The 26,476-nt window shown below is 38.6% G+C and overlaps 1 protein-coding gene and 1 pseudogene across 1 annotated transcript; one reads left to right on the top strand and one right to left on the bottom strand.

Annotated features, from left to right (window-relative positions):
- Positions 1-100: 100 nt before the first annotated feature.
- Positions 101-1,674, bottom strand: LOC143629414 (gallate 1-beta-glucosyltransferase 84A23-like). The gene has a single exon (XM_077098695.1). The coding sequence runs from the start codon at positions 1,602-1,604 to the stop codon at positions 171-173; it is 1,434 nt and encodes a 477-aa protein (XP_076954810.1). The 5' UTR covers positions 1,605-1,674; the 3' UTR covers positions 101-170.
- A 23,096-nt stretch (positions 1,675-24,770) lies between these two features.
- Positions 24,771-26,305, top strand: LOC143629363 (gallate 1-beta-glucosyltransferase 84A23 pseudogene; annotated as a pseudogene).
- Positions 26,306-26,476: the final 171 nt, after the last annotated feature.

The raw sequence follows: 26,476 nt of genomic DNA on the forward strand, positions 1-26,476 counted from the left end.
AATATCTTTTAGTTTGTGTGTTGGGATACATAGACCAAGCTGGTCCGCTCAAATAAAACATAAAGGACAATGGAAAATAGTTAATAAAATGGAAATCATTCAATCAACTTAAAGATCATATAAGCATTTTGAAAGTTTAATCAGTAGGGCAGTTTGTTGGCGTGCTCAACTTATTTCTTCAAATTCAGCTTACTAATTTCATCCACAAACTCTTGGATATTCCGATCAGAAGTTCCACCTTCTGCCACCGACTCTTCGGCTGCTTTCTTCCATTTCATCGCATCCGTCTTCATCTCCGCCATCTTTGAACCACTTGTAGCCTCCCTTATGCACTCCTCAACCTCCTCTCTTCTAATCACCCTATGCTCAGCCTCACCCCTACACATCCGGATCCCAACCTTCCATTCATCAGCCAAGTATTTGGCGTCAGTCACTTGATCCCCCCATTGCGGGAAAGCCACCACCGGAACACCGCTTGACAAAGCCTCCATAGTCGAGTTCCATCCACAATGAGTAACAAAACACGACACCGCGGGGTGAGTCAACACTTGTGCTTGTGGGCTCCATTGAACCACCATCCCCTTCTCACCCGCCTCCTCCAAGAATCCCTCAGGCAGCTTGCCAGATTCTCCAGTAGAAGTCGCATTCGTCCTCAAGACCCATAGAAACGACACGCCGGCGTTTAAAACACCATAAGCTAACTCAGTCACCTGTTCTTGACTCAAGCTCACAACGCTTCCAAACGGTATATAAACCACCGATGAATGCGGCTTTGAGTCGAGCCAATCAAGACACTCATCAGCTTTTATCAGGTCTCCAGAGATATTCGAGCTGGCTTCGAGTAGTGGGTTTTTGAACAACGGACCCACAGCTCGAATCGGGCATATCTGAGACATGTACTTGATCAAATCGCCCTCTAGTTCATCAAAGGTTTCCATTAATACACAAAAATTCTTAGGCAGGTTCTTAAACTGCCCTAAAATGGCTCTTCTTAAAAACGGGTAAGGCGTTGACGGATGAAGAAAGCTGGGAATCTCATCAGATTTGAGTAGTGGCATGCTTGGCAACTGAACGTCAATGTCTGGTTGATCTTCACTCGGAAAAGGAACTAACGAATTCTCGTAATGATAATACGATGAAAAGCAAGCACATGACTGCACCCAAAGCATTGCACAAGCGATGTTTAGCTCTTCCGCTAAGTCTGAAACCCATGGCACAAACGGGTTGTTGATTAGACACTTGACTGGACGACCGTTTTCCGCATGGTAGGTAATGATACTAGTGAGTTCTTTCTTTCCATAAGCCTCAAGCTTAGGCAAGTACGTATCAAGGTCATAGCGTTCATCATCATTGTCTTCAGAGCATCCGTCATCAAAGAATTCAAATCGGATCATGCCACCACAGTTTCCGACTGGAGTTGGATCACCAGAGACCGCGGCTCCGGCTTTCTTCATTTTCTTTCCAATAGATTTGCTTGAGGAAAACGTGACGAGAACGTTTCCCTTGGAAGCTAGAAGCTTGCCTAGTCTGAGAAGGGGATTGACGTGGCCTTGTGCTGGGAACGTAACGAGGAAAACATGCACAAGATCTTGTTTAGTAGCCATTGATGGATATTAGAAGTTATAAAGTTGTTTTGACTTTGTGAGAAGTTGATTTATTTTGGTTTATGAGATGGTGCATGTTATTGGCAACTGCGGATAGATGGAAAGATGACGTTGAAAAATTGAAGAGGTGGATGTTTGTTTGTATTAAGTGAAAAATGAAGCAAATATAGAGTTGAATACAAGCACTTCCATATGCTTGTGTAATTGCTAACGCATATATATTGATGTATGATTAATGGGGCCATGAACGTCAATTTGCAAATATAAAAATAAATTATTAGAGCATTCGACCATGTGTAGTTATAAAGCTCCACTACCAGGTGTTATGCGCCACGTGACGTACAGTCATTATTAATATTATTTGTTTTTTTAAATACTAAATCATTTAAATAAATTAACATAAAATTAAAAGTGACATTAAACTTCCAAATAAAAAATAAATTAAACTAAATTAAAAAAAAATACATCAAATTAAAAATAAAAAAACATAAATAATACTAATAAAACTAAAACTCATTTATATTTTTCTAAAATTTTCGCTCGTCGAGTGGCTTTTAGAGATTGGACTATTGGGTCGTCTTCGGATAGCTCGTTTGATAAAATCTCGATGTCTTTGTCCATCTCATTCCTTCGAAGTAGGCCGACGACATCCAAATTTACCTGAAGTCGTTGGGTTCCAAGTTGGTGTAAATCCTGGAGTCGAGAGTTCATTAATTGGAATTGGCTTTCCAATTCGGGATTCGAACCCATTGCCGACGACCGACCGGCCCATTTCCCCTTTCCTTTGCCTTTGGTTCTTCTACCCCCCGGCCGAGGCATGTCGGTAGTATTCACGGGGTCATTATCGCTTAAGTTGAAGTTTCGAGCGTCGGAACGGGGCGTGTCGATCAACTGAAGACGATGTTTTAGACTTTTTTTTACTCGGGCCACCGTCGGCTTCGGCTTCGGCATCCAACACCAAGCCCCATTTTTGGTGAAACCTCAATAGGTCTTTCCAAATGCCAAAGTAGTTAAAGGTCCCGCCGACCTTATGTTGAAACTCAACCAACGCGTTTTCCATGACTTCCGCGTCCGAGACACCGCTACTCCTAGTTCGATTCATCCGAGAGAAAACCATATGAAAAGCCGAGCATTTGTTGTTTATGTCGCCCCATTTCGACAGTAACGAATCTTTTTCTCGACGTGAGTCCCCGCCAAGGTTGTGAAACCTCTCTATAATTTTGTGTCAAAATACCCCCGTTTTTTGATAGTTCGCTAAAAAAATAAAAACATTACAAGTTTAATGTTTGTTATAAGAAATTTAAAAAAATATATATGCATTTTAAAAACCTACCGCATTTGGCATCTTCCGATATCTGGCACCAAGCACGAGCACATAGTACGCACTCGTCGATACTCCACGCTATCACCGTCTTTTTAACCCGATGTTCGTCGGCGGGCTTCTTTGCCTGTTTTTTCGAACGTCCGCGTTGGCTCGAACCGCCTACGGTCTCCGGGACGGGTTGTGTCTCCGACACGAACTTGACCTCGGGTTGGGTCTCCGGGGCGGGTTGGGAACCCGAACCGGCAAAAATGTTCGCCGTCGGGTTTTGGAAACCGGGCACCGCGTTTGGCATAGAGTTTTGTAGATATTGAAAGTAGACGGCCATTTGCGGGTCAAACATTTGCGGGACGGGTACGGTTGGCGTCGGGGCGGTAGATGGTTCGGTTGTGGATTTTGGTTGCCTTGACGGGCATATTGGCCGAAACCGAGAATATTTTGGTTGTTGTTTGGAAACATGATGGTAGAAATATTAGTGTAAAAGATATAAATATTTGTGTAAATTGGTATAGATTGGAAGGAATGTGTATAAAAATACGAGTTTGGTTTGTTTATATAGTATAAATATAATTAATATAATTTTTTTTAAAAAGCCCAACGGCTCCAAACCCCAAAAGTTTACGGGTGGTCTAACATATAAAACTCCACAAACCCCGCGTTTTCCTCCTTGACGCAACACACAACGCACCCATTACGGGTGGTCTAACATAACATAAGGCTGAGGGGTGTGGAGCGCGAGAAAGGGCGCAAGAGGCCAGCCGCTCGCGCCCCGGGGCGCGAGCACCACACCACCGAGGCGCGAGAGGGGCGCGAGAGGGGCGCGAGTGCGGAAAAAGAGGCAGGCGCGGATGGGCTAGCGGTTGGGAATGGCGTGAAGGAGGCTTGGGATGCGTGAATAGAGCCGTTGGGCTCGTTTTTTATTAAAAAAAAAAATTTATTCTTTAGAAGAAGAAATTAATTCTTTAGAAGAAGAAAGTAATTAACATAAAACCTAACCTCAAAGTGGATATATTCAGAATCTTGGTGTTTGGAAGCCATTGTAAACCTGTTAACTATAAAACAAAACAGGAGTAGTTAATTAAATAAGTAAAATTACAATAACAAAACATACTAAAAAAATAAAAAAATTGTTTTAAGATCAGATTACATACCTAAAGAAGGGTTTTTGAGGAGACAAATGGAAGTGAAGAACAAAACCAAGAACAGTAGTGTTGATAGAGTTTTTTTGAGAGTAGACATGAGTTTAAAACTTTGAATATCAAACCCCACTTGTGTTTTTGTTGTCTTTATAAAGAGAGAATATCTGTAAAGAAGCTTTATGATCAGAGAATAATAGGTATAGAGTTTTAGAGAGAGAAGATAAGATGAATGTTAATGTGTTTTTGTATCCAATGTCAATTTTTTAGATATGTGTTTTTGTATCCAATGTCAATTTTTTAGACATGTGTTTTTGTATCCAATGTCAATTTTTTTTTTAGATATTAATGTGTTTTTTTAATTAATGTGTGTTTTTTTAAATAATTTATGAGTTTTTTTAATAATACGTTTTTTTAATACATTTATAAAAAAATAAAAAAAAAACCGCTCGCGCCCCCTCTCGCGCCCCTCCACACCATGTCCCGGGGCGCGAGCACCACTACCAACACCCATCTTATCAAGTTTCTCTCTCTGCCACACGTCACAATATTATTGGCTGTTGCCCCCACTCACGCCCCCCACACCCCTCAGCCTAACATAACACTTCCTTAAGTAGTACTATAGCAGACAACATCATCACAAACCCCAAAAGTTTGTTGCTACAAACTTGTGATAAACAGGTGATGTGGCAACCTCTCTCACACACATATACACACACGTTTTAAATTATTTAATAGGGTTTGTGGAGTTTTATTGTTTTGAAAGAAAATTGGGTTTTTTAAAAAATTTAGAATATAATGTGACGATGATATAACAGTTTATGTTAATTTTTGTTGTAGATATATGCTCTTAAATTGACTAAGATGTGTATATATAACTACACAATTTCTTATATACATAAGTTGAACTAACAAACTATTACATTTTTTTTCAAAGATATAATAGGGACTACTTTTAACATCTAGCCTCTTCGAACAGTGGTTTTCACAAGCATATATATCAATATATGACCTAACAAACTAAATATAAGGGTAAAGGGGTACTCATGGGTATTACCCATACACCGTCCAGTCTTACACTGCTACGGACTATGAGCCACAAGCTTAGAACATGTCATTTGGTGGCTCGTCATACACTCATACGGTGAAAAGAGAAAAAAAAACAATACGTGGATCTACGGTGGGTTTATTGATTTGGGTATCCAACTTTTATCTATATTTATTAATATATTTTCTCCTTTCTCTACTCACAACTACTATTAAAAATATTATAGGGTGCTACAAAAACTTTTCAGATATACAGAAAAATAACTGTATTTTCTTTTTTTTTCTACTCACAACACCATAAATTATAAAAACTCTACTCACATAATTTGATGGGTAAGAGCATTTACAATTTGGCCATCAAATTTTGTGAGTGTGGTTTTATAATTTAGAGAGTGATTTAAGGTGTTGTGAGTGAATGTAAGAGAAAATGCAGTGATGTTTCTATATATTTGAAAGTTTTTATAGCACCTTATAAATATTTTAATATTTTTTTAAAGATGTTGTGAGTGAAAGAAAGAGAAAATGGTAAAAATATTATTTAATTGAAATGAAGAAAGAAAAAATAGTAATTTTTAATTTAATTTTGGATTTGAAGATACTCGAAGAGTTGTGAATGCTCTAAGATGTGAAAGCTTTAACACTTGGCTTTTTAAACAAAATGATCGATGAGTGTGCCCTCCTTTATTTTGTTCAGATTACTATAAACCTATGTTGCACGGGAACAGGAAACTTGCACGGGTACGGGAACAGGAAACGGTAAAACTCAAAAAACTAAGATACGGGTACGGCAAGGGTACGGCAAAAACTATAAAAAAATAAAAAATATATTAATCATAGGTAATTAATTATTAATAAACATAAATAAATATATAATTTTTATCTATATATAATGTCAATTTTAAACATTTTATGTATAAAGTTATAAGTTTAATACTAGTCTAGATAGATTAAAATGCATAACCAAATTTAATACTTCTTATGTAATAGTTAACAAGTTTTATGTACTATATGTAAACAAGTGAAAGATTAAGGGGTTAAATATTAAACCTAGACTTATAATGTAGCCTAACATATTAAAAAATATGTTACAGCTGCCTCATTTTCTACTTCCTTCTTCTTAATCCTAATTCCGGCGCCGGAATTATTTGCCAAAATACCGTATGTGGACGATCCGCCACGCGATTGGCTATAGAATTCGTCCCGGAATCTTTTGTTAACCGTCCCCATTTAAAGGCTTTAAATTGTGGAAACGTTTAAGTATCGTCCCCAAAGTTCTGGAAACGTATCTAAACCACTTTTTGAAACGGTCAACGACCGTCCCTGTAACATCACGTGAATTTCGAGTTCAAAGTATCAAATTTCCAAAGGCTAGGGACTAAAATTGCCAAAATCCAAACTTGAGGGTTAAAATGAAAATTCTGATTTTCCTACCCATCGCGCTACGCGATAGGTCATAAGAAAGACCCATCGCGTACCGCGATAGGGCGTCTGACAACGAGACACGTGGTATGCCACGTGTCCACACGTGGCACATCAACCGCCACGTGTCCCGACACGTGGCGCAACGTCCGCCACGTGTCGCCACGTGGCAGACCTACGTTGTGACTCACCTGGGCTACGTCGCGGTACGCGACGGGTGCCCAGGAGCCCATCGCGTACCGCGATGGGACATCAAATTTCGTCTATAAATAGCAGCCAAGGGGTGGATCATTCTTCACACCAAAACCTGCTCTCAAGTCTCTCTCTAACTTCTCTCTAAAACCCGACAATCATATAAACGATTTCCTCGATAAGCGTGCCTCGAATCTCGTTTGTGTATCATCGTTTCCTTGAAAGTTCATACCACCCTCCACCCACATACCAAGAAGGTGTTGTTGAAATGGCAATGAATCTCGATAAACGTGTCAACGAGTACCGAAGTTTGGAGTAATCGTTTGACGATCGAGAAGTAAAGCGGCGTCGGAGTGCTGCTTAAGTCCCTAGGATTTCGGTACGCCATTAAGGTTAGGCGTGATATCGAATTCATTATAATTTAATATTATATTTAAAGCTTTGGCCTTAAGTCGAGGTTATACTCGTTACCTCGATAAAAGAAAAGAAAAGAAAATATAACAAAGAAATGAATGAAAGATTGAATGTTGAATATGTGATAACATATATATGTGTGTAAGTATATATGTATATATTCTTTGTTATGAAAATATTATTTAATGAATAAAGAGTATTCTTAAATAATAAAAGAAAAGATTACGGTTCTTAGAGAAGAAGAAACGTCGGGTTTTCATATAAACTAAACGTTTATAATTTACTTTTAAACAAGAGGTTTTTAAGTAAATAAGAATTGAACTTAAGGTTCAATCGAGGATTGAGATATCAGACTAAAGGTCTTAAGCCGGATCGTGTATCCGACTAACAAATATTTATACTCGTAACTATAGGTTCGAGATAAAGAAAGGGAAAGACCCTTGGATGGTGAGTGAAGCCGATCCTAAAGAGATAAGGTGAATACGCCCCCAAACTTTTAAACTTGTTTTCAAAATGAGTCAACTTGTTATATGAAATTGTTTACAAGGAACTATGTGTTCCTAAAACCGTTATAACTATGGGTATGAACCTAGCCCTCAGGCTGTGGTATACATATGTCTGGATCCTTACATAGGTGGTACTATGCGATGTATGGGCATGATCGCACCACCCTTGGTCGTAGGACGCTCTCCTGCACGGAGTACGACCGTTGTGTATATTTACGGGTACTTAATTAAGTCAAACGTTGCGGTGTTTGTGAGGTGACCTAGTGTAGAGGCTCTAGTTGATAATGTGTTATTTGACTTTGTTATTCCTAAGCCACGTTGGACCGAGGCAGGCGTAGTCTCGAGGGGTAATAAAGTAAAAGAAAGTATTTTGCGTCAGCGTGTTCACCAGCATTCGTTGCTGACGTATTTTCTTACATTTTGCAGGTGAACGATGATAGCGCTTGGAAGTATCGAAGTGCTATTGATATATCCGATGGCTCAGATTTCTTTTGTAACTTAATATATGAACATGGTGGTTTGTAACTATTAAACACACAAATATTTTGTAACTTAAGCGGGTGTTATAATCCCGCCTTTTGAATATATATATAAATATTACACTTTTGATCCTTAAAGTTTATAAGTCTTCCGCAAACTAACGCAACTCTGATTTAATTACAATCACGATACCAACTTATGGGTCATGCTTCTAGGACTTAGAAGGGGGTGTGACAGGTTGGTATCAAAGCCATCGATCTTAGCGAATTGGGTATCATAAAACAATACCCAAGCTTCGATCCAAGTATAGGAAATAATTGATTATGTGTTTTAGGGATAAGATAGGCAGGTAACCTTTCTTTCCCACTCTACATTCTAAACCTCCCATAATATTAGATGTCGTTCAAAGCTCATATCGAAGAATTTGTACGCAAGGCAAAAGAGGCCGGAATTGTCGAACCTTACCCCGAAGACAACATGAGTGGTGGATATTATGAGGCGTACTTCAACCAAGATGTTGAACACGACTTGTCCAAACCCGTGTACTATCCCGGAAGTCGACACTATCCGATAGATGTTTCCGATAGTCCACCAAAGCAAGGAATTGAACCACCAAGACACTCAAGCTACCATCCACCAACCCTACCGATGTATCAACCTTCTGAAGTACCGACATACCAACCATCGGAGATTTCCACTTACCAACCCTTGGAGATACCACAATGTTATCCAGCCGGATACTTACCAAACTCTCAACAATCCTCCGAGTGGATGAAATATCTCTCCGAACAGCAAGAGTGGCATGCCGGAAGCTCCACTTTCAATGAAGTTAACTCCCAACCAACCAATCATGAAGGACCATCCCATAGATCCAAGATGAGGGTTATGATGCCCACTGAGACTTTTCAGATGATACCAATAAACAATGAAACCACACAACCCATTGAGGAAGATGAACCGGAAGAAGAGGAACCAGAAAAAGAGGATGAATCCGAAGAAGAGGATCCTGAAGAAGAAGCGGATCATGAGGAAGAAATTGAGGAAGAAACGGAAGAAGAACATCCTGAAAATCCCAACGAGATGTCAAGCTCAATGGAAGGATCACTCACTTCCCACCAACCAAGCTATGGTTCCGTTGACCCATATGTTCAACACCTTGAGAAACTAAGGAACCAAGCTTCGTCAAGCTTCCCACCATTTCAAGGAAGGATCCCGACAATCCAAGAGCAAGCCGATGAGATCCGCGAGCAGAATCAAGCTGCCAAGACCTACCTCTACCTTTCATCTGATATGGACTATGTTCTGTATCCAGAGCCGAGGAATCATTACGAGATGGTGACTCTGGGTTATCGTGACCCACCTCCGCAGTATGGATACCCCAATATAGTCCCTCAATCGTATGAAGAACACCTGGATCGCGCATTGCATGAAACCGAATGACTGGAGGAAGAAGGTAGACGAGGAAGAGAAGAAAAAGAATAAAGTTGGAGAAACAATCCTTCGTAAGTGCAACAAAATATCGAAAGTTGTGAAGAAGTTTTTGAAGAACTGAAGATGGTGGAATGTAATAAGAAGACTATGTGTAAAATAATTCTGTATGCTATGTGTATAAATAAAGAACTTTTGAAACGTTCTCTTGTAATGATAGGACGAGTTATATATATATCGTTGAAATGATATATACATATATATGTGTAATATAAAATATACATATCCGTTTGAGATATGTATATATGAAATAAAATGTGTGTTTAAAATAAGAAATGTTGTTAAAATTTCAGACCAAATTAATTAGAAAAAGTAAAATATGTCTGAACAAAGTAACAACAACGAGAACGCTCGAAAAGACAAAGAAATGAGAGATAAGGGGAAAGGCCCTGAGAATGATCGAGAGGAAGAAATTCCCGAAAAATATATGAACAAAATACAAAAGATGATTAAAGATGCTGTTAGGGAAGAATCCGCGTTTAGATCTCAATCTAGGCATTCCCGAACTGTTAATCCATCTATTCATCCCTCTCGAAAATCCGAAAAATCTCGTCTAAACCCATCTCGTGTTGAGGAGAGTGTGCATGAGTCTAACTCCGACGACGGAGTTAGACGTGAGTTTAAGAAAATCAAGATAAGTGGTTGTTCATTCAAAGATTTCAAATACTATGGACCAAAAGAGTTCCATGATGACAAGGGAGCCATCACAACCGTGAGGTGGCTCGAGGAGATGGAGACTATCGTGATAACAAGCAAGTGCTCCGAGGAAGAGAAAATTCAGTACTCTGCCCTAATGTTCAAGGGTGAAGCGCACGAGTGGTGGAATGCGCTATTGATGAGTAAGGGAAGAGACAAGATGTACGGCCTGACGTGGGATGAGTTTAAGGCCATGGTGATGGGAAAATTTTGTCCCATGCACGAGACTGATCAGATCCAAACAAAGTTCCTTAACCATAAGGTTGTAGGGACAAACCTCCGAGAATACAATACCAAATTTCTTGAGTACTGTCGCCTTGTTCCCCAGCTGGTTAACCCTGAGTCCAGCAAAGTCACTCGATATATATGGGGATTACCGCGGGAAATCCGCGACATGGTGAGGTCTCACCTACCTCAAACCGCTGACTCTGCTATGGAGTTGGCCGGTTATTTGATGGGCGGCATGGTTCGCAATAAAGAGGAGGATAAAAAGGTGACACCAACGGCTGCTCAAGGAAAGACTGGTGGAAATTCCAATTTAGAGGCAAGGGAGTAAACCGAAATAACTCTACGCCATGCAAGACTTGTAGGAGGTACCACAAGGGCCGATGCAACTTCGCCCCGTCTCCTAAAGTCTGTGAGTCCTGTAATCGTACGGGACATGATGCCGCTAACTGTTGGAAGAAGAAGATGACTTGCTTCAACTGCAAGGAGATGGGCCATCTGAGTTTTGAGTGCCCAAAGAACAAGCCTGCTACTGTTGGTGCGGGTGGAAGTGGCCAAAACAAGAAAGGAAATGCTCGAGTCTTTGTACTCGACACAAAAAGGGCCGCTGACATGCCGGAAATCATAACCGGTACGTTTCTAGTCAACGACTCCTATGCTAGAGTTTTGTTTGATTCGGGTGCAAATCTAAGTTTCATAGATTATAATTTCTGTAGTCTATTAAACGAACCATTAACAAAATTAGATAAAACTCTAAGCTTCGAGACTGCTAGTGGCGAAATTGTTAAAATTTCCGAAGCCTTTGAAAACGGGAAAATCCTTTTAGCTAGTTATATATTGCCTATCTGTTTATTGCCTATGAGTCTGGCTGGTTTTGATATTGTACTTGGTATGGATTGGTTATCCGATAACCATGCTCGTATCATCTGCAATAGCAAAACCGTTGAACTTCAAGCCCCTGATAAACGAACGATTCGAATTGAAGGGGACAAAGACGCTGGCCAAGTTAGCATAATCTCCATAATTAAGGCTAACAAATGTTTGAATCAAGGATGCCTCGCATTCATGGCTTACGTCACTGAAGAATCAAAGCCAAAAGAAATCAAAGACGTTCATATTGTTTCTGACTTTTCTAACGTCTTTCCTGATGAACTTCCCGGAATCCCTCCCGATCGTGAAGTAGAATTTAGGATTGATCTTATTCCCGGCACTGCTCCGATCGCTAGAGCCCCGTATCGCTTAGCGCCAACCGAAATGAAGGAGTTAAAGAAACAACTCGATGAGCTATTGGAGAAAGGTTTCATTCGACCGAGTTCGTCGCCTTGGGGAGCGCCAATCCTATTCGTCAAAAAGAAAGATGGTTCCATGCGAATGTGTAACGATTATCGTGCGTTGAACAAAGTCAAAATCAAAATCCGATATCCACTCCCTCGTATCGATGATCTTTTTGACCAACTTCAAGGTGCTAGCTTCTTTTCAAAAATTGATCTTCGTTCTGGCTATCACCAACTCAAAGTTCAATCTGAAGACATTCCAAAGACTGCGTTTCGAACAAGGTATGGACATTATGACTTCACGGTTATGCCGTTTGGACTTACTAATTCTCCTTCCGCGTTCATGGACATGATGAACCGTATTTGCAAGCCTTACTTGGATAAATTTGTTATCGTATTCATTGACAACATACTCATTTATTCTAAGTCCAAGGACGATCATGAAATCCATCTTCGAACTTTGCTTGAAATTCTTAGAACTGAGAAATTGTACGCCAAGTTCTCAAAATGCGAGTTCTGGTTGCACGAGGTGCAATTTCTTGGTCATATCATCAATATCAATGGTATTCAAGTGGACCCCTCTAAGATTGAAGCTATCTCTAAGTGGAAGGTCCCTAAGTCGCCAACCGAGATCCGAAGTTTCTTAGGTTTGGCCGGTTATTACCGTAGGTTCATCGAAAACTTTTCTCGTATCGCCGTTCCCATAACTTCCTTAACTCGAAAGAACATCAAGTATAAATGGGGGACGAAGCAACAATAGGCGTTTGATATACTCAAACAAAAGCTCACTCAAGCACCTATCTTGGCTTTGCCAGAAGGTACTGAGGATTTTGTGGTATTTAGTGACGCATCTCACTTGGGCTTGGGATGTGTACTAATGCAACGCAAGAAAGTAATCTCCTACGCCTCTCGACAACTCAAAGTACACGAAAAGAACTATACGACTCACGATCTAAAGTTAGGCGCCATAATCTTTGCACTTAAGATATGGAGGCACTATCTCTATGGAGTAAGATTTACCGTGTACACTGATCATAAAAGCTTGAAACATATCTTTGGTCAAAAAGAGCTCAACATGCGCCAACGGCGATGGATGGAAACGCTCAACGACTATGACTGTGAGATCGTTTATCATGAAGGTAAGGCCAACGTTGTGTAAGTCCCGAATCTGGATCACTACAATATGATATCAACCAAACGAGTATTGGTGCGGAATACCAATGCTCGGTGATTCAAGAACACGAGAAATAACAAGTAAACTAATAAGAATTGCTTTAAAACACACGTATATATATTGAATACGTCGGGTGCTTAAGCACTTACAATACTTGATAATAATGAGAATGAACAACTTCTCTAGTTCTTCTCACTTTCTGCTCTCGTGAACAACCCTAAACCCTATACACATATTCTCTATATATAGGAAGCTAACAACCAAGCCCAAGTAGAGCCCAAAGCCCACCGAAATCCTTTATGGATTTCGGTTTACATATAAAACATACAACCAAAACCAATTAACTAGAACTAAGTACAAACCACCAAATATTGACCCAACAATCTCCCCATTGGTTTGTAGCTTCGTTTTTGTTTATTTTACTTCAGACCAGCCTAACCGAAATTCATAGGGATTTCGGTATTACACCAATGTAGTTCTTCAACTTGTCTTCGTTTACATCACTTTAGTCTTGATCATGTCATGGCCTTTTGATATGCGTCAGTCTAACTAATTTATGACCCAACAATCTTGCCCTTAGACTGATGCTTTCAAGATCTTCAAAATCTTTACTAGAACATAATCAGCAACTTCAATGATCAGCAACTTCAGCATCTGCATCCAATACTCTACCATCTCCCCCTTTTTTTGACAGCATCATCCAATTAAGTGTCAGATACTTCATATGCTTCCGTTACAAGAAATCAGTCTTGAAAGAACAATCAACTTTGATAGAAAGATCAACCAAAATGTATTTTTTTAAAACAATTAAATAAAACAGACATATTTTTGTAATTTTTATTTTTCTGTTTTTTTAAGTTTTCTTGAAAAGACTTAAAATGAGATCATACCAACTAAACCAACTGTAACACTATAACCGATATCAGATTTCATGAGCTGAAAACTTCAAAACGATTTCTTAACACATTTGTTTCGACAAGAGTAATCAAGAAGTAAAGAATTAAATAAATGAACTAAAATAAAACTAAAAACAAAAAACAAAACAACTTTAGTCACTCGGTCTTCTTGTAATTTAGCAAAAATTTGGGATCAAATTTCAGTTTTTGATAAAACTGCCGCCTTTATGAAAAGATTCGAACATGGAATCATATTATTTAAGGTGCTTTCACAAAGATTCATGTTCAGCGTTATTATGACATTAAGAGATAGATTGATAGTGTGTATCCCATACTTAGCATGATTTTTCATCGCATCAGTGATATGATTAAGATTCAGTTAAGCATAAAGCTTAGATGGACATCACTCATGGACCTGTGATGCCTCCTATCTCTTCTCAATGCGTATTTGGTTTTCCCCAGATCACCCCAATTTGACTCCAACCCCCTGGATTTGGTTTAAAAATTTTAATGACAGAACTTGTTTATTTGATTTTTCTTTTCAAATTTGCAAACATATTTGAGGTTGAACGTTGGACTTACAGTTTAATTAACAGGCATTTCATTCGGGATGTTAAAGGACTTATATTATTGCCTCCACCCCTGTAGTTCTGTTATTAACCCTCATGTTTGTGTTTTTCTTAAAAGCTTGTGAACATTTATCAACTTTTGGTTGATTATATATTTACAGTAATTTTGTTCACATTTGTTCTTTGTCATTCTCAATAAGATACTTCATTTCGGGGACCAAATACCAAGGGGCTCGTGTATGACTGGGTAATTGATTTTCTGCCTATCATTCGGAGAGATGTATCTGGAGACATGCACATGTCTTCAAAATAACTCTCCACATTAAGTTTAGCAAATTTAGTTTATATCACTTTAACTTTTACGCATCATGGAAAGCTACAATACAAATCAATGACTGTTATAGAGCCTTTTAAGCTTAATAACTTCACCCGTTAGGCACACAAAAACAATTTACCTATCATTTTCCAAAGGTTGGATCAATTTTCATTTGAAAATATTTTTAGGCTTCTAAAAAGTTGTTAACTGAATAGTAATATCACTTCCCATAAAGTTACAGAAGACACACATGTTAAGAACTCAGTCACCCCGGTCACTCTTCAGTTTTTAAGTAAATGGCTATCATGTATGACCACTAGTGGTTAACAGGACCAAAACACATATGAAAATACGTGTCCCTCCAACTTGGAATTACCGACATAATTTTAAGTGAAAGAATTCAAAACACAAAAACACATCACAATCGCCCCGGATGCTTTCAGTCTTTAGACAAATAGCTATCCTGTGAATCTACAAGTAGATCACCGGACCAAACATATACAAGTATATGTTCTTCAAACTTGAGCAGCCGACATAATTTTAAGCAAGAGTGAAGTTTGAAAGACAAAGAATTTTTTTATTATTAAACGCACACACACTCTTTTTGAATTTTTTAAATTTCTCCCCCTAAATTTGTGCAAAAACTTTTATGTACAAATTTAACTTCAAAAAAAAAACCTCAATCGTCGAAACGAAGTATTTAATAAAAATCAAGTGTGATAGTCAGCCAACTGTTGTACTATCATTTCTCATGTACGTTCAAGTCATTTTCTTATTTTGAACTAAAACTAAATAAAAACTATACTTGAAAAACTAAACGTGAACATATTTTTGTATTTTTATAAAAAAAAATTTAAAATCTTTTTGACTGATCAATCTTTCATACCAAAGTGATACGGTTACCTTTTTATCTTCAAGACATCATTTTTCTATTTGTGAGAATCTCCCCTAGGAATAAGCTTGTTTTGAATGTCTGAAACAAACATTTTAATATGTAATGTATTCCCTGATTTGTTCCTAAACACTTAAAGAGCAGATTAAAAATGTCCTATCACCCAAAAATTCCCGTCCAGGCAACAAATAATCCATTTTATGGTTTAAAGATTTAAAAACAATGGATATTTGCCCTGTCATGTGCCTGGAACAACCCATTTAATAAACAATGAATTATTTTTCTTTTTTCTTTTTTTTTTTGGTTGTTTCTACACGCATAGCGGGATCAGTTGGACATAGGAACCCAAGTCATAAATGTCTTGGGGTTCCCTTGAGCATCAACATATGTGACCTTTTGCCAACTCATATCTTTCCCATCTTTAACAGAATCATTTGTTATGACAGATTCTGGTTGCTGAGTTTTAAGTTTCCAAGTCTGTCTTGGTTTAGTAAAACTTGATGTGACAGACTTTGGAGTGGAGCAATTCGAATTCGAATTCTTAGAACTCTCAACACTCTTTGACTTCTGAAAATTTTATTTTTCTTTTAACAGTTTCTAAATCATTTGAGTGTAAACCTGTCATATTAACTTTGAATCCTTGAGTATCTGTGACCCGTTGTACAGATACACGTGGTTTTCTAAGATAAGCATTTTGTTTAACCACTGGATTCGGTTTAAACTTGTTACCTTTCACCTGAGGGGCTTGTCTATTAACAATACGGTAGTGACACTCCTTTGCCAAATGCACGTCGTTCCCGCAGACGAAACACGCTTTCATCCTTATTCTAATGTCAACGTAAGCACTAGCCTCATGTTGGAATTCCTTCTTAGGAAAGGTTTTTCCATTCTTCTTGCCCCTTGGTACAGCTTTCTGATTTTGCTTGTAGTAAGGAACATATAGATGATGAACACAATTTCTGGCTATATGTCCTGGCGTGCCACAGTGGTAACATGTTTGCCTCTTAATATATGTAGCACCCGATGATGTATCAACACATGGAGATCCGTATAATCTATGAGGACGAGACTGTCCTTGTTGTGCTGATTTCTTATGTGCCTTACTTCTGTTGCCACAACTCTGTGTATTATTATTAGTACAATTTTGAGTTGTGGTGTCATCTGAGTTTGATGACACGTTAGAATGAGATTCACTTTCACTAGCCTGAACCCCTTTACTATCAGAAGCAACATCATTTACTATATCTGAAGCAACATTATCTGCACATGAAGTAGAAGCATCAAAATTGTTCACACATTTAAAAACAGGCTTGAATTCCTCTAGGGATCCTGATCCAACAGTTTCAGATTAAACCTGTTTACCATACTTCATGTCTTTTATCTTTTCCTCCTGTTCTTTGGTAATAGGGGTAGGTACATAATTGTGGTTGTAAGGTGGGGGAACTTGACTGTATCCTATTCCCTCACCTTCATTTTCCTTCCACCACAATTGGTTTTCAATCATTGAGTTAACTACTTTACTGGAACCATCGAATTTTTTAAAATCAAGTTCAGCCTTTTCAAACTTGCTAGTTAGATTTAAGATTTCTAACTTGGAAGCTTCCAGCTTAGCAATTAACTCAGCAATTTCTTGTTGGGCATCTAGATAATGACAGCCTTTTATACTAAGATCAGACTTAAGTTTTTTAATATCCTTGTTTTAAGCTTCCATTTTGTCTAGAAAACCCTTTTCATTTTTCTTAAGTTTAAAATTCTCTGATTTTATTCTTTCCATATCTCTACTTAGACTGTCATTATGAAGCTTATACATTTCTATTCTCTCACCACAATTTAAAGAGCATGGTTGAAAAACGAATTGTGAAGAATCCATTGAGTAATTAATCAGATTAAACTGATTTTCCCGCCAAAATTTCTCGAAAAATATGATCGCCAAAATTCTCAAGAAAGATGTCCCGCTCAAAAGAGGAGTCCAGGAAAAATTTCGTTGTGGACAAAATTTTTCAAATTTCCCGCCAAAATTTTGCCGAAAATTACCCGAAAAAATTTGTTGTCGCCAAAATTTTCAAGGATGGATTTTTACTAATAAGGAGTATTCTGGAAAAATTTCGTTCAAGAATTTTTTTTTTTTTAACTCCTTGACCGAGAACTCCTCTTGACCGAGAACAATGGTGACCGAGAACAATGGTTGACTGAAATCTATAGTTGTTGACCGAGAACACCCCAATTTTGGCCAAGATCCTTTAAAATGGCCGAGAACCTTCAAATTTGACCGAAAACCAGTAATTCTAGAAATGCTATGACCGAGAACTAATAAAGTTGGCCGAAATCAATTGATTTTTTACCGACAACTCCTAATTCTTGCCGAGAACTGTGAATTCTTGTTCAGTGAATTTAATCTTGGCCGAAAACTAGAAGATTTGCAAGATTTCAACTGTAACAAACTCCCAAAATTTCTGAGATTTGATTTGTTTCCAAATTAAAGTTAATCTTCCACCAAAATCAATTTCCCTTCTTCTCCGATAACCCACTCGCCGGAAAAAGGAACACAGTAGCCTTGTAAGTGATATTCTTGAATCGTTGATACCACAATAACGAGCCTGAATTCGTCAAAAGGCTCTGATACCAATTGTAAGTCCCGAATCTTGATCACTACAATATGATATCAACCAAACGGGTATTGGTGCGGAATACAAATACTCGGTGATTCAAGAACACGAGAAATAACAAGTAAGCTAATAAGAATTGCTTCAAAACACACGTATATATATTGAATACGTCGGGTGCTTAAGCACTTACAATACTTGATAATAATGAGAATGAACAACTTCTCTAGTTCTGCTCACTTTCTGCTCTCGTGAACAATCCTATACACATATTCTCTATATATAGGGAAGCTAACAACCAAGCCCAAGTAGAGCCCAAAGCCCACCGAAATCCTTTATGGATTTCGGTTTACATATAAAACATACAACCAAAACCAATTAACTAGAACTAAGTACAAACCATCAAATATTGACCCAACACGTTGTAGCCGATGCCTTAAGTCGTAAAGAGCATGAAAAGCCCAAAAGAGTTCGAGCGTTACGTCTAGAGCTTCAAATTGATCTTTTCTAACAAATCAAGTCCGCTTAAACTCAAGCGATTAATGAAAACCAAATCTCCGACGAAAAACGTAATAGCACCATTGACTTGTTAGTCAAAGGTGATGATGGTATCCTTAGACTCGGTAATAGAATTTGGGTACCAATCGTTGGAGGCTTGCGTGATAAAATCTTGAATGAAGCTCACAAGTAGAAATATATAAAATGTACCATAATCTCAAGGAGAATTATTGGTGGAATGGGATGAAAAGGGATGTCGCTTCGCATGTTGCGAAATGTTTAACTTGTTTGAAAGTTAAAGCTGAACATCAAAAGCCTTCAGGATTGCTTCAGCAACCCGAACTTCCTGTATGGAAGTGGGAGTTAATAACTATGGATTTCATTACTAAACTCCCGAAAACGACTCGACAACAAAATGCTATCTGGATGATTGTGGATCGATTGACGAAATCCGCACACTTCATACCCATCAATGAGTCGTACTCTATGGATAGATTAGCGCGTATATATGTAAACAACATCGTTGCTTTGCATGGAGTACCGTTGTCTATAATATCTGATCAAGACAGTTGTTTTACGTCTCATTCTGGAAAAGCTTCCAACAAGCTGTTGGTACAAAATTGAACCTTAGCACTGCCTATCATCCACAAACCGATGGGCAAAGCGAAAGGACGATTCAAACATTGGAAGATATGCTCCGCGCTTGTGTGATCGACTTAGGTGGAAGTTGGGACAACCACTTACCCCTAATGGAATTCTCGTATAACAATAGTTATCACACGAGTATACAAGCCGCACCATTCGAGGCGTTATATGGTCGAAAGTGTAGAACGCCCGTGTGTTGGTCTGAAACCGGAGACAATCAGTTATCTGGACCCGAGATAGTCCAAGAAACCACCGACAAGATTCTCCGAATACGAGAACGACTTAAGAAAGGAAAATTAAGTCCTCGATTCGTTGGACCTTTTGAAGTACTTGAACGAATCGGTACTGTTGCATACCGATTGCGACTGCCTGAGGAAATGCAAGGAATATATGATGTGTTCCATGTTTCGAATCTGCGTAAGTGTTTGACTGATGAATCTCTGGCTATGCCATTGAAAGACGTAGAAATAAACGAAAACTTAAAATTCGTAGAACGTCCGATTAAAATTGAAGATTCGAAAACAAAGAAATTGAAAAGAAAAAATTTGAAAATTGTGAAAGTTAAATGGGACTCGCGTAGAGGGCCCGAATATACTTGGGAACTCAAATCGGAAATGAAAAAGAAATACCCCCACCTGTTCGAGTAAAGCAATCTCGAGGACGAGATTTGTTTCAAGGTGGGGAGGATGTAACATCACGTGAATTTAGAGTTCAGAGTATCAACTTTCCAAAGTCTAGGGACTAATATTGTCAAATTCCAAACTTGAGGGTTAAAATGAAAATTCTGATTTTCCTACCCATCGCGCTACGCGATAGGTCATAAGAAAGACCCATAGTACGCGATAGGGCGTCTGACAACGAGACACGTGGTATGCCACGTGTCCACACGTGGCACATCAATCGCCACGTGTCCCGACACGTGGCGCAACGTCCGCCACATGTCAACACGTGGCACAACGTCTGCCACGTGGCGACACGTGGCAGACCTACATTGTGACTCACCTGGGCAACGTCGCGGTACGCGACGGGTGCCCAAGAGCCCATCGCGTACCGCGATGGGACATCAAATTTCGTCTATAAATAGCAGCCAAGGGGTGGATCATTCTTCACACCAAAACCTGCTCTTAAGTCTCTCTCTAACTTCTCTCTAAAACCCGACAATCATATAAACGATTTCCTCGATAAGCGTGCCTTGAATCTCGTTTGTGTATCATCGTTTCCTTGAATGTTCATACCACCCTCCACCCACATACCAAGAAGATGTTGTTGAAATGGCAATGAATCTCGATAAACGTGTCAACGAGTACCGAAGTTTGGAGTAATCGTTTGACGATTGAGAAGTAAAGCGGCGTCGGAGTGCTGCTCAAGTCCCTAGGATTTCGGTACGCCATTAAGGTTAGGCGTGATATCGAATTCAATATAATTTAATATTATATTAAGGCTTTGGCCTTAAGTCGAGGTTATACTCGATACCTCGATAAAAGAAAAGAAAAGAAAACATAACAAAGAAATGAATGAAAGATTGAATGTTGAATATGTGATAACATATATATGTGTGTAAGTATATATGTATATTTTCTTTGTTATGAAAATATTATTTAATGAATAAAGAGTATTCTTAAATAATAAAAGAAAAGATTACATTTCTTAGAGAAGAAGAAACGTCGGGTTTTCATATAAACTAAACGTTTATAATTTACTTTTAAACAAGAGGTTTTTAAGTAAATAAGAATTGAACTTAAGGTTCAATCGAGGATTGAGATATAAGACTAAAGGTCTTAAGCCGGATCGTGTATCCGACTAACAAATATTTATACTCGTAACTATAGGTTCGAGATAAAGAAAGGGAAAGACCCTTGGACGGTGAGTGAAGCCGATCCTAAAGAGATAAGGTGAATACGCCCCAAACTTTTAAACTTGTTTTCAAAATAAGTCAACTTGTTATATGAAATTGTTTACAAGGAACTATGTGTTCCTAAAACCGTTATAACTATGGGTATGAACCTAGCCCTCAGGCTGTGGTATACATATGTCTGGATCCTTACATAGGTGGTACTATGCGATGTATGGGCATGATCGCACCACCCTTGGTCTTAGGACGCTCTCCTGCAGGGAGTACGACCGTTGTGTATATTTACGGGTACTTAATTAAGTCAAACGCTGCGGTGTTTGTGAGGTGACCTAGTGTAGAGGCTCTAGTTGATAATGTGTTATTTGACTTTGTTATTCCTAAGCCACGTTGGACCGAGGCAGGCGTAGTCTCGAGGGGTAATAAAGTAAAAGAAAGTATTTTGCGTCAGCGTGTTCACCAGCATTCGTTGCTGACGTATTTTCTTACATTTTGCAGGTGAACGATGATAGCGCTTGGAAGTATCGAAGTGCTATTGATATATCCGATGGCTCGGATTTCTTTTGTAACTTAATATATGAACATGGTGGTTTGTAACTATTAAACACACAAATATTTTGTAACTTAAGCGGGTGTTATAATCCCGTCTTTTGAATATATATATAAATATTACACTTTTGATCCTTAAAGTTTATAAGTTTTCCGCAAACTAAAGCAACTCTGATTTAATTACAATCACGATACCAACTTATGGGTCATGCTCCTAGGACTTAGAAGGGGGTGTGACAGTCCCCCAACTTTAAGGAAACGGTCAAGAAACGTTTCCGGCCGTCCCCGTCGACGTTTCTGTCCCCGGCGAGTTTCCAGGACGGGGTACGGCAGGTTGGTCGCGTTTCCGTGCATCAGAGCTATAAACTTTAAGAAATTCATCGTGTTTAAATTAAAAGATAAAACATTTTTAGTTCTAATTCAAAAAATATTGAGTGGTTAAGGTGAGGCATCGACTCATTTAAAAAAGCAAAGATCTTGGGTTTTGTCCCATCACCACTTTAACATTGAGTAATTGCAACCAAAATTTTCTATCGATAAAAACGGTAGCAATTTTAGCGACCGATTTAACTAATTTGCCACTGAAAAGTGTAGTTACTTGACACAGTAGCTAAGTGGTCGAAATGTTTGCAACCGTTTATTTTAGGTGGCTAAGCGGTCAGAGTTTTTGCAACCGAGTGGCTAGGCGATCAGAGTTTTTGCAATCGTTTATTTTCGGTGGTTAAGCGGTTTTAGAGTTTTTTTTACAACCGGTGGTTAGGCGGAGTTTTTGCAACCGAGTAGTTAGATGGTCGGAGTTTTTGCAATCGTATTTCGGTGGCTAAGTTGGTTAGGCAGTCGGAGTTCTTGCAACGGAGTGACTAGGCGGTCGATGTTTTTGCAACCGTATCTAAGAGGTTGGAGTTTTTGCGACTGATTATTTTAAACAGTTAGAGTTTTTTTAACCGTTTTTTTCGGTTGCAAATTTGTTGAAGGATATAGTGTGTGTTAGTTGCAAGTGTCTTAGCGGTAGCATTATGGAAAAAATTTAAGCATATTAAAAACTTTGATGTGCAGGTTAATTAATAATATATATTCTAGCTGTCCATATTAAAAAAAATTATCCAATTTTGACCATAATTAAGCATATTACACAGTCACCATCTCACACTCATCTTCTTTGCAATCCACACTAAAAAAATTGATTTCATTGATGTGTTTCTCACTAGATTTAGGTTTGAATACTTTATATGTTCTGTGTATGGAACTACTTTGATGCACGCTTTAATTGATTATTATTTGTGGATTTAGCACATTATAATAGATAATTAATTAGTGAAGTTTCGGTTGTGATGTAACTGATTTGTTTTGATTTAGCCGATTCTATTTGGATTATATATAAATGATCATATTAAGAAAGTGACTAGTGATGGACTCATTGGACTGATCAGAGGCTAGCTGGTCAGTTTTGATACTATAGGTTTGTGTGATTATGTGAATTTTACAAGTGTTTTGTGTATGGATTTACTTTATTGCACGATTTATTTGATTATTTGTAATGTTTGGTTGATGTGTAGTTTGTTTTTGGATTATGAATAATGATGATTGACAGGTGTTAGTTTGGTTTTCGACGAATTTGACAAACGAATCCGTACATAGTGGATGGTAAACAATATCGAGGTATGTTTATAGTTGTTAACCGGATTATAAGCATTATGGTCCTGGGAGATCGCCTAGGATCTGAACCGATTATAAGCATTATGGTTGGTTCCTGGGTTTAATCTTTTTCATTATGGTCCCGGGTAAGACTCGTTTGATCACCCCTAATGATTTGAATGAATACTATGAATATAACAAAAAGCCTGACTTGACCTTTGATTTCTGTGACCTCTATACATTGGTTTTTTTGTAGATTTTAAATACACCAGTTGTTTTGTAGATTGAAAAGCTAAACATGGTTATCAAAGAGCTCGTCAAGGAAAAGAAAGAAGAGAAACAATGTTAAATGGAATTATTAAGAAGTTGTGACCGAAAAGGAAAAAAGATAAGGCGGAGAAAGACATTATGCATAATCGAATAACAAAGATTGAAGTTATGTTAGTAACTATGTTAAAAGGTAGACTATAGACACTTTAGTTTGAATGTTTAATATGTTACGATTGCTCGGATATTTGACATTTTAATATGTAATTTTAAGCGTTTTCATACAATTGCTGAGTTAACAAAGTAGGTAAGCGGTCGGAAAATCTGCGACTGCTTTTTGGTAGCAAGATTTGGAAACGGTTTTTGGGTAGCAAAATATGCAATCGCTTTTATGGTAGCATAATCTTGTTGATTTGTGACGGCTTATATGGTGGTAAGGTTTGCCCACTTTTATGGTAGCAAAATTTGTGACTGCAACAAAATCTAGCCACATTGCGACTGTATTTGTGGTCGCAAAATCTGGTCGCAAGTCAGTCAGAATAGGGCTTTGTGCGACGTGAATTTTTATACCGCTGTTTTGGTTGCAAAATGGTCGCAATATGGAAAATGCTACTACTTTGCGACCGCAAATGACGTCACAAAAACTCATTTTTCTAGTAGTGCACTTTGTGATAAAAAATAAATCGGGGTTTCAGGTTGGACGAGAAGATTTTCTCATCTATAGTGTGTTTCCTCCTTATAGAGGTCTCGAAGTCATACTTGGAGAATGAAAATGATCGAGTGACCCAGGGGCCTGTCAATAATTCGAATGATTATTAAAAAAATTAACGTCGTTGTACATTTAAAAACTTATTATTTATCTGTCTGCAGTTTTGATTGTTAAACATCTTGAGTTTGAATAAAATCCTTGTTCGAATTAAATAAATAGTGGTTGTATATTTTATGATTTATTTTTGTATTTGGTAAGTTGATAACGTCAGTGAGTCATTTTTCCATATAATTAAACAAGCCTTTAGAGGTTTATTTACTCAACTCAATGATTGCTTCAGCCTTCATGTTTAAGTGTTTAACATAAACAAACGTACATCAGCTCTTCATTTTTAAGCATCACTCTATCTGTATATGTCTTGCTAAGACAAAACCAACTTTAATTCTAATTAAAAATTACCATATATCGATCAATGGTAACTAAAGAAGATCTTGTGCATGTGTTCCTAGTTACCTTTCCATCACAAGGCCACGTCAACCCCCTTCTGAGACTAGGCAAGCTCCTAGCTTCCAAGGGAAATAATATTCTCGTCACATTCTCTACAACCAAATCCATCGGAAAGAAAATGAAGGAAGCCGGAGCCGCATACTCCGGTGATCCAACTCCAGTAGGGATCTGTGGTGGCATGATCCGGTTTGAATTTTTTGATGACGGATGCTCTGAAGACAACGATGATGAACGCTATGACCTTGACACGTACATGTCTAGGCTTGAGGCTCACGGAAAGAAAGCACTCACTAGTATCATTAACCACCATGCGGAAAACGGTCGACCAGTCTCGTGCCTAATCAACAACCCCTTTGTGCCATGGGTTTCGGACTTAGCGGAAGAGCTAAACATCGCTTGTGCAATGCTTTGGGTGCAGTCATGTGCTTGCTTTTCATCGTATTATCATTACGAGAATTCGTTAGTTCCTTTTCCGAGTGAAGAACAACCAGACATCGAAGTTCAGTTGCCAAACATGCCGCTACTCAAATCCGATGAGATTCCCAGCTTTCTTCATCCTTCAACGCCTTACCCGGTTTTTAGAATAGCCATTTTAGGGCAGTTCAAGAACATATTAAATATTTTTTGTGTGTTAATGGAAACCTTTGAAGAACTAGAGGGCGATCTCATCAAGTACATGTCTCAAATATGCCCGATTCGATCTGTTGGTCCATTGTTCAAAAACCCACTACTCGAAGCCAGCTCGAATATCTCTGGAGACCTGATAAAAGCTGATGAGTGTCTTGATTGGCTCGACTCAAAGCCGCATTCATCGGTGGTTTATATATCGTTTGGAAGCGTTGTGAGCTTGAGCCAAGAACAGGTGACTGAGTTGGCTTATGGTGTTTTAAATTCGGGTGTGTCGTTTCTGTGGGTCATGAGGACAAATGATTCCAGGCATGTTTCCCGAGGGATTCTTGGAGAAAGCGGGTGAGAGGGGGATGCTGGTCCAATGGAGCCCACAAGCACAAGTGTTGGCCCACCATTTGGTGTCTTGTTTTGTGACTCATTGTGGGTGGAACTCGACAATGGAGGCCTTGTCCAGTGGTGTTCCGTTGGTGGCATACCCCCAGTGGGGGGATCAAGTGACTAATGCCAAATACTTGGTTGATGAATGGAAGGTTGGGATCCGGATGTGTAGGGGTGAGGCTGAGCATAGGGTGATTGGAAGAAAGGAGGTGGAGGAGTGTTTGAGGGAGGCTACAAGTGGTGCAAAGGCGGCGGAGATGAAGAGGAACGTGATGAAGTGGAAGAAAGCGGCCGAGGAGGCGGTGGCAGAAGGAAGAACTTCTGATCGGAATATACAAGAGATTGTAGATGAGATTAGGAAGCTAAGTTTGAAGAAATCAGGTTAATTAAGCACGCCAATAATAGCTCTAATGATTTAACTTTCGCTATGTTCGTGTGCGGTTATGTGTGAAAGTAATAAGATGGTCGGAGAATAAATTTAAAAAATGACAACTTTTAGTTAAATTATTGGAATGGAGGTGGAAATTATTTTGGTTGACATCAAATTTTTGTAATAA

This window comes from Bidens hawaiensis, unplaced genomic scaffold, assembly GCF_021521415.1.
Source record: "Bidens hawaiensis isolate Kalapana, Puna unplaced genomic scaffold, B.hawaiensis_p1.1 tig00005195_1, whole genome shotgun sequence".
Lineage (NCBI taxonomy): Eukaryota > Viridiplantae > Streptophyta > Magnoliopsida > Asterales > Asteraceae > Bidens > Bidens hawaiensis.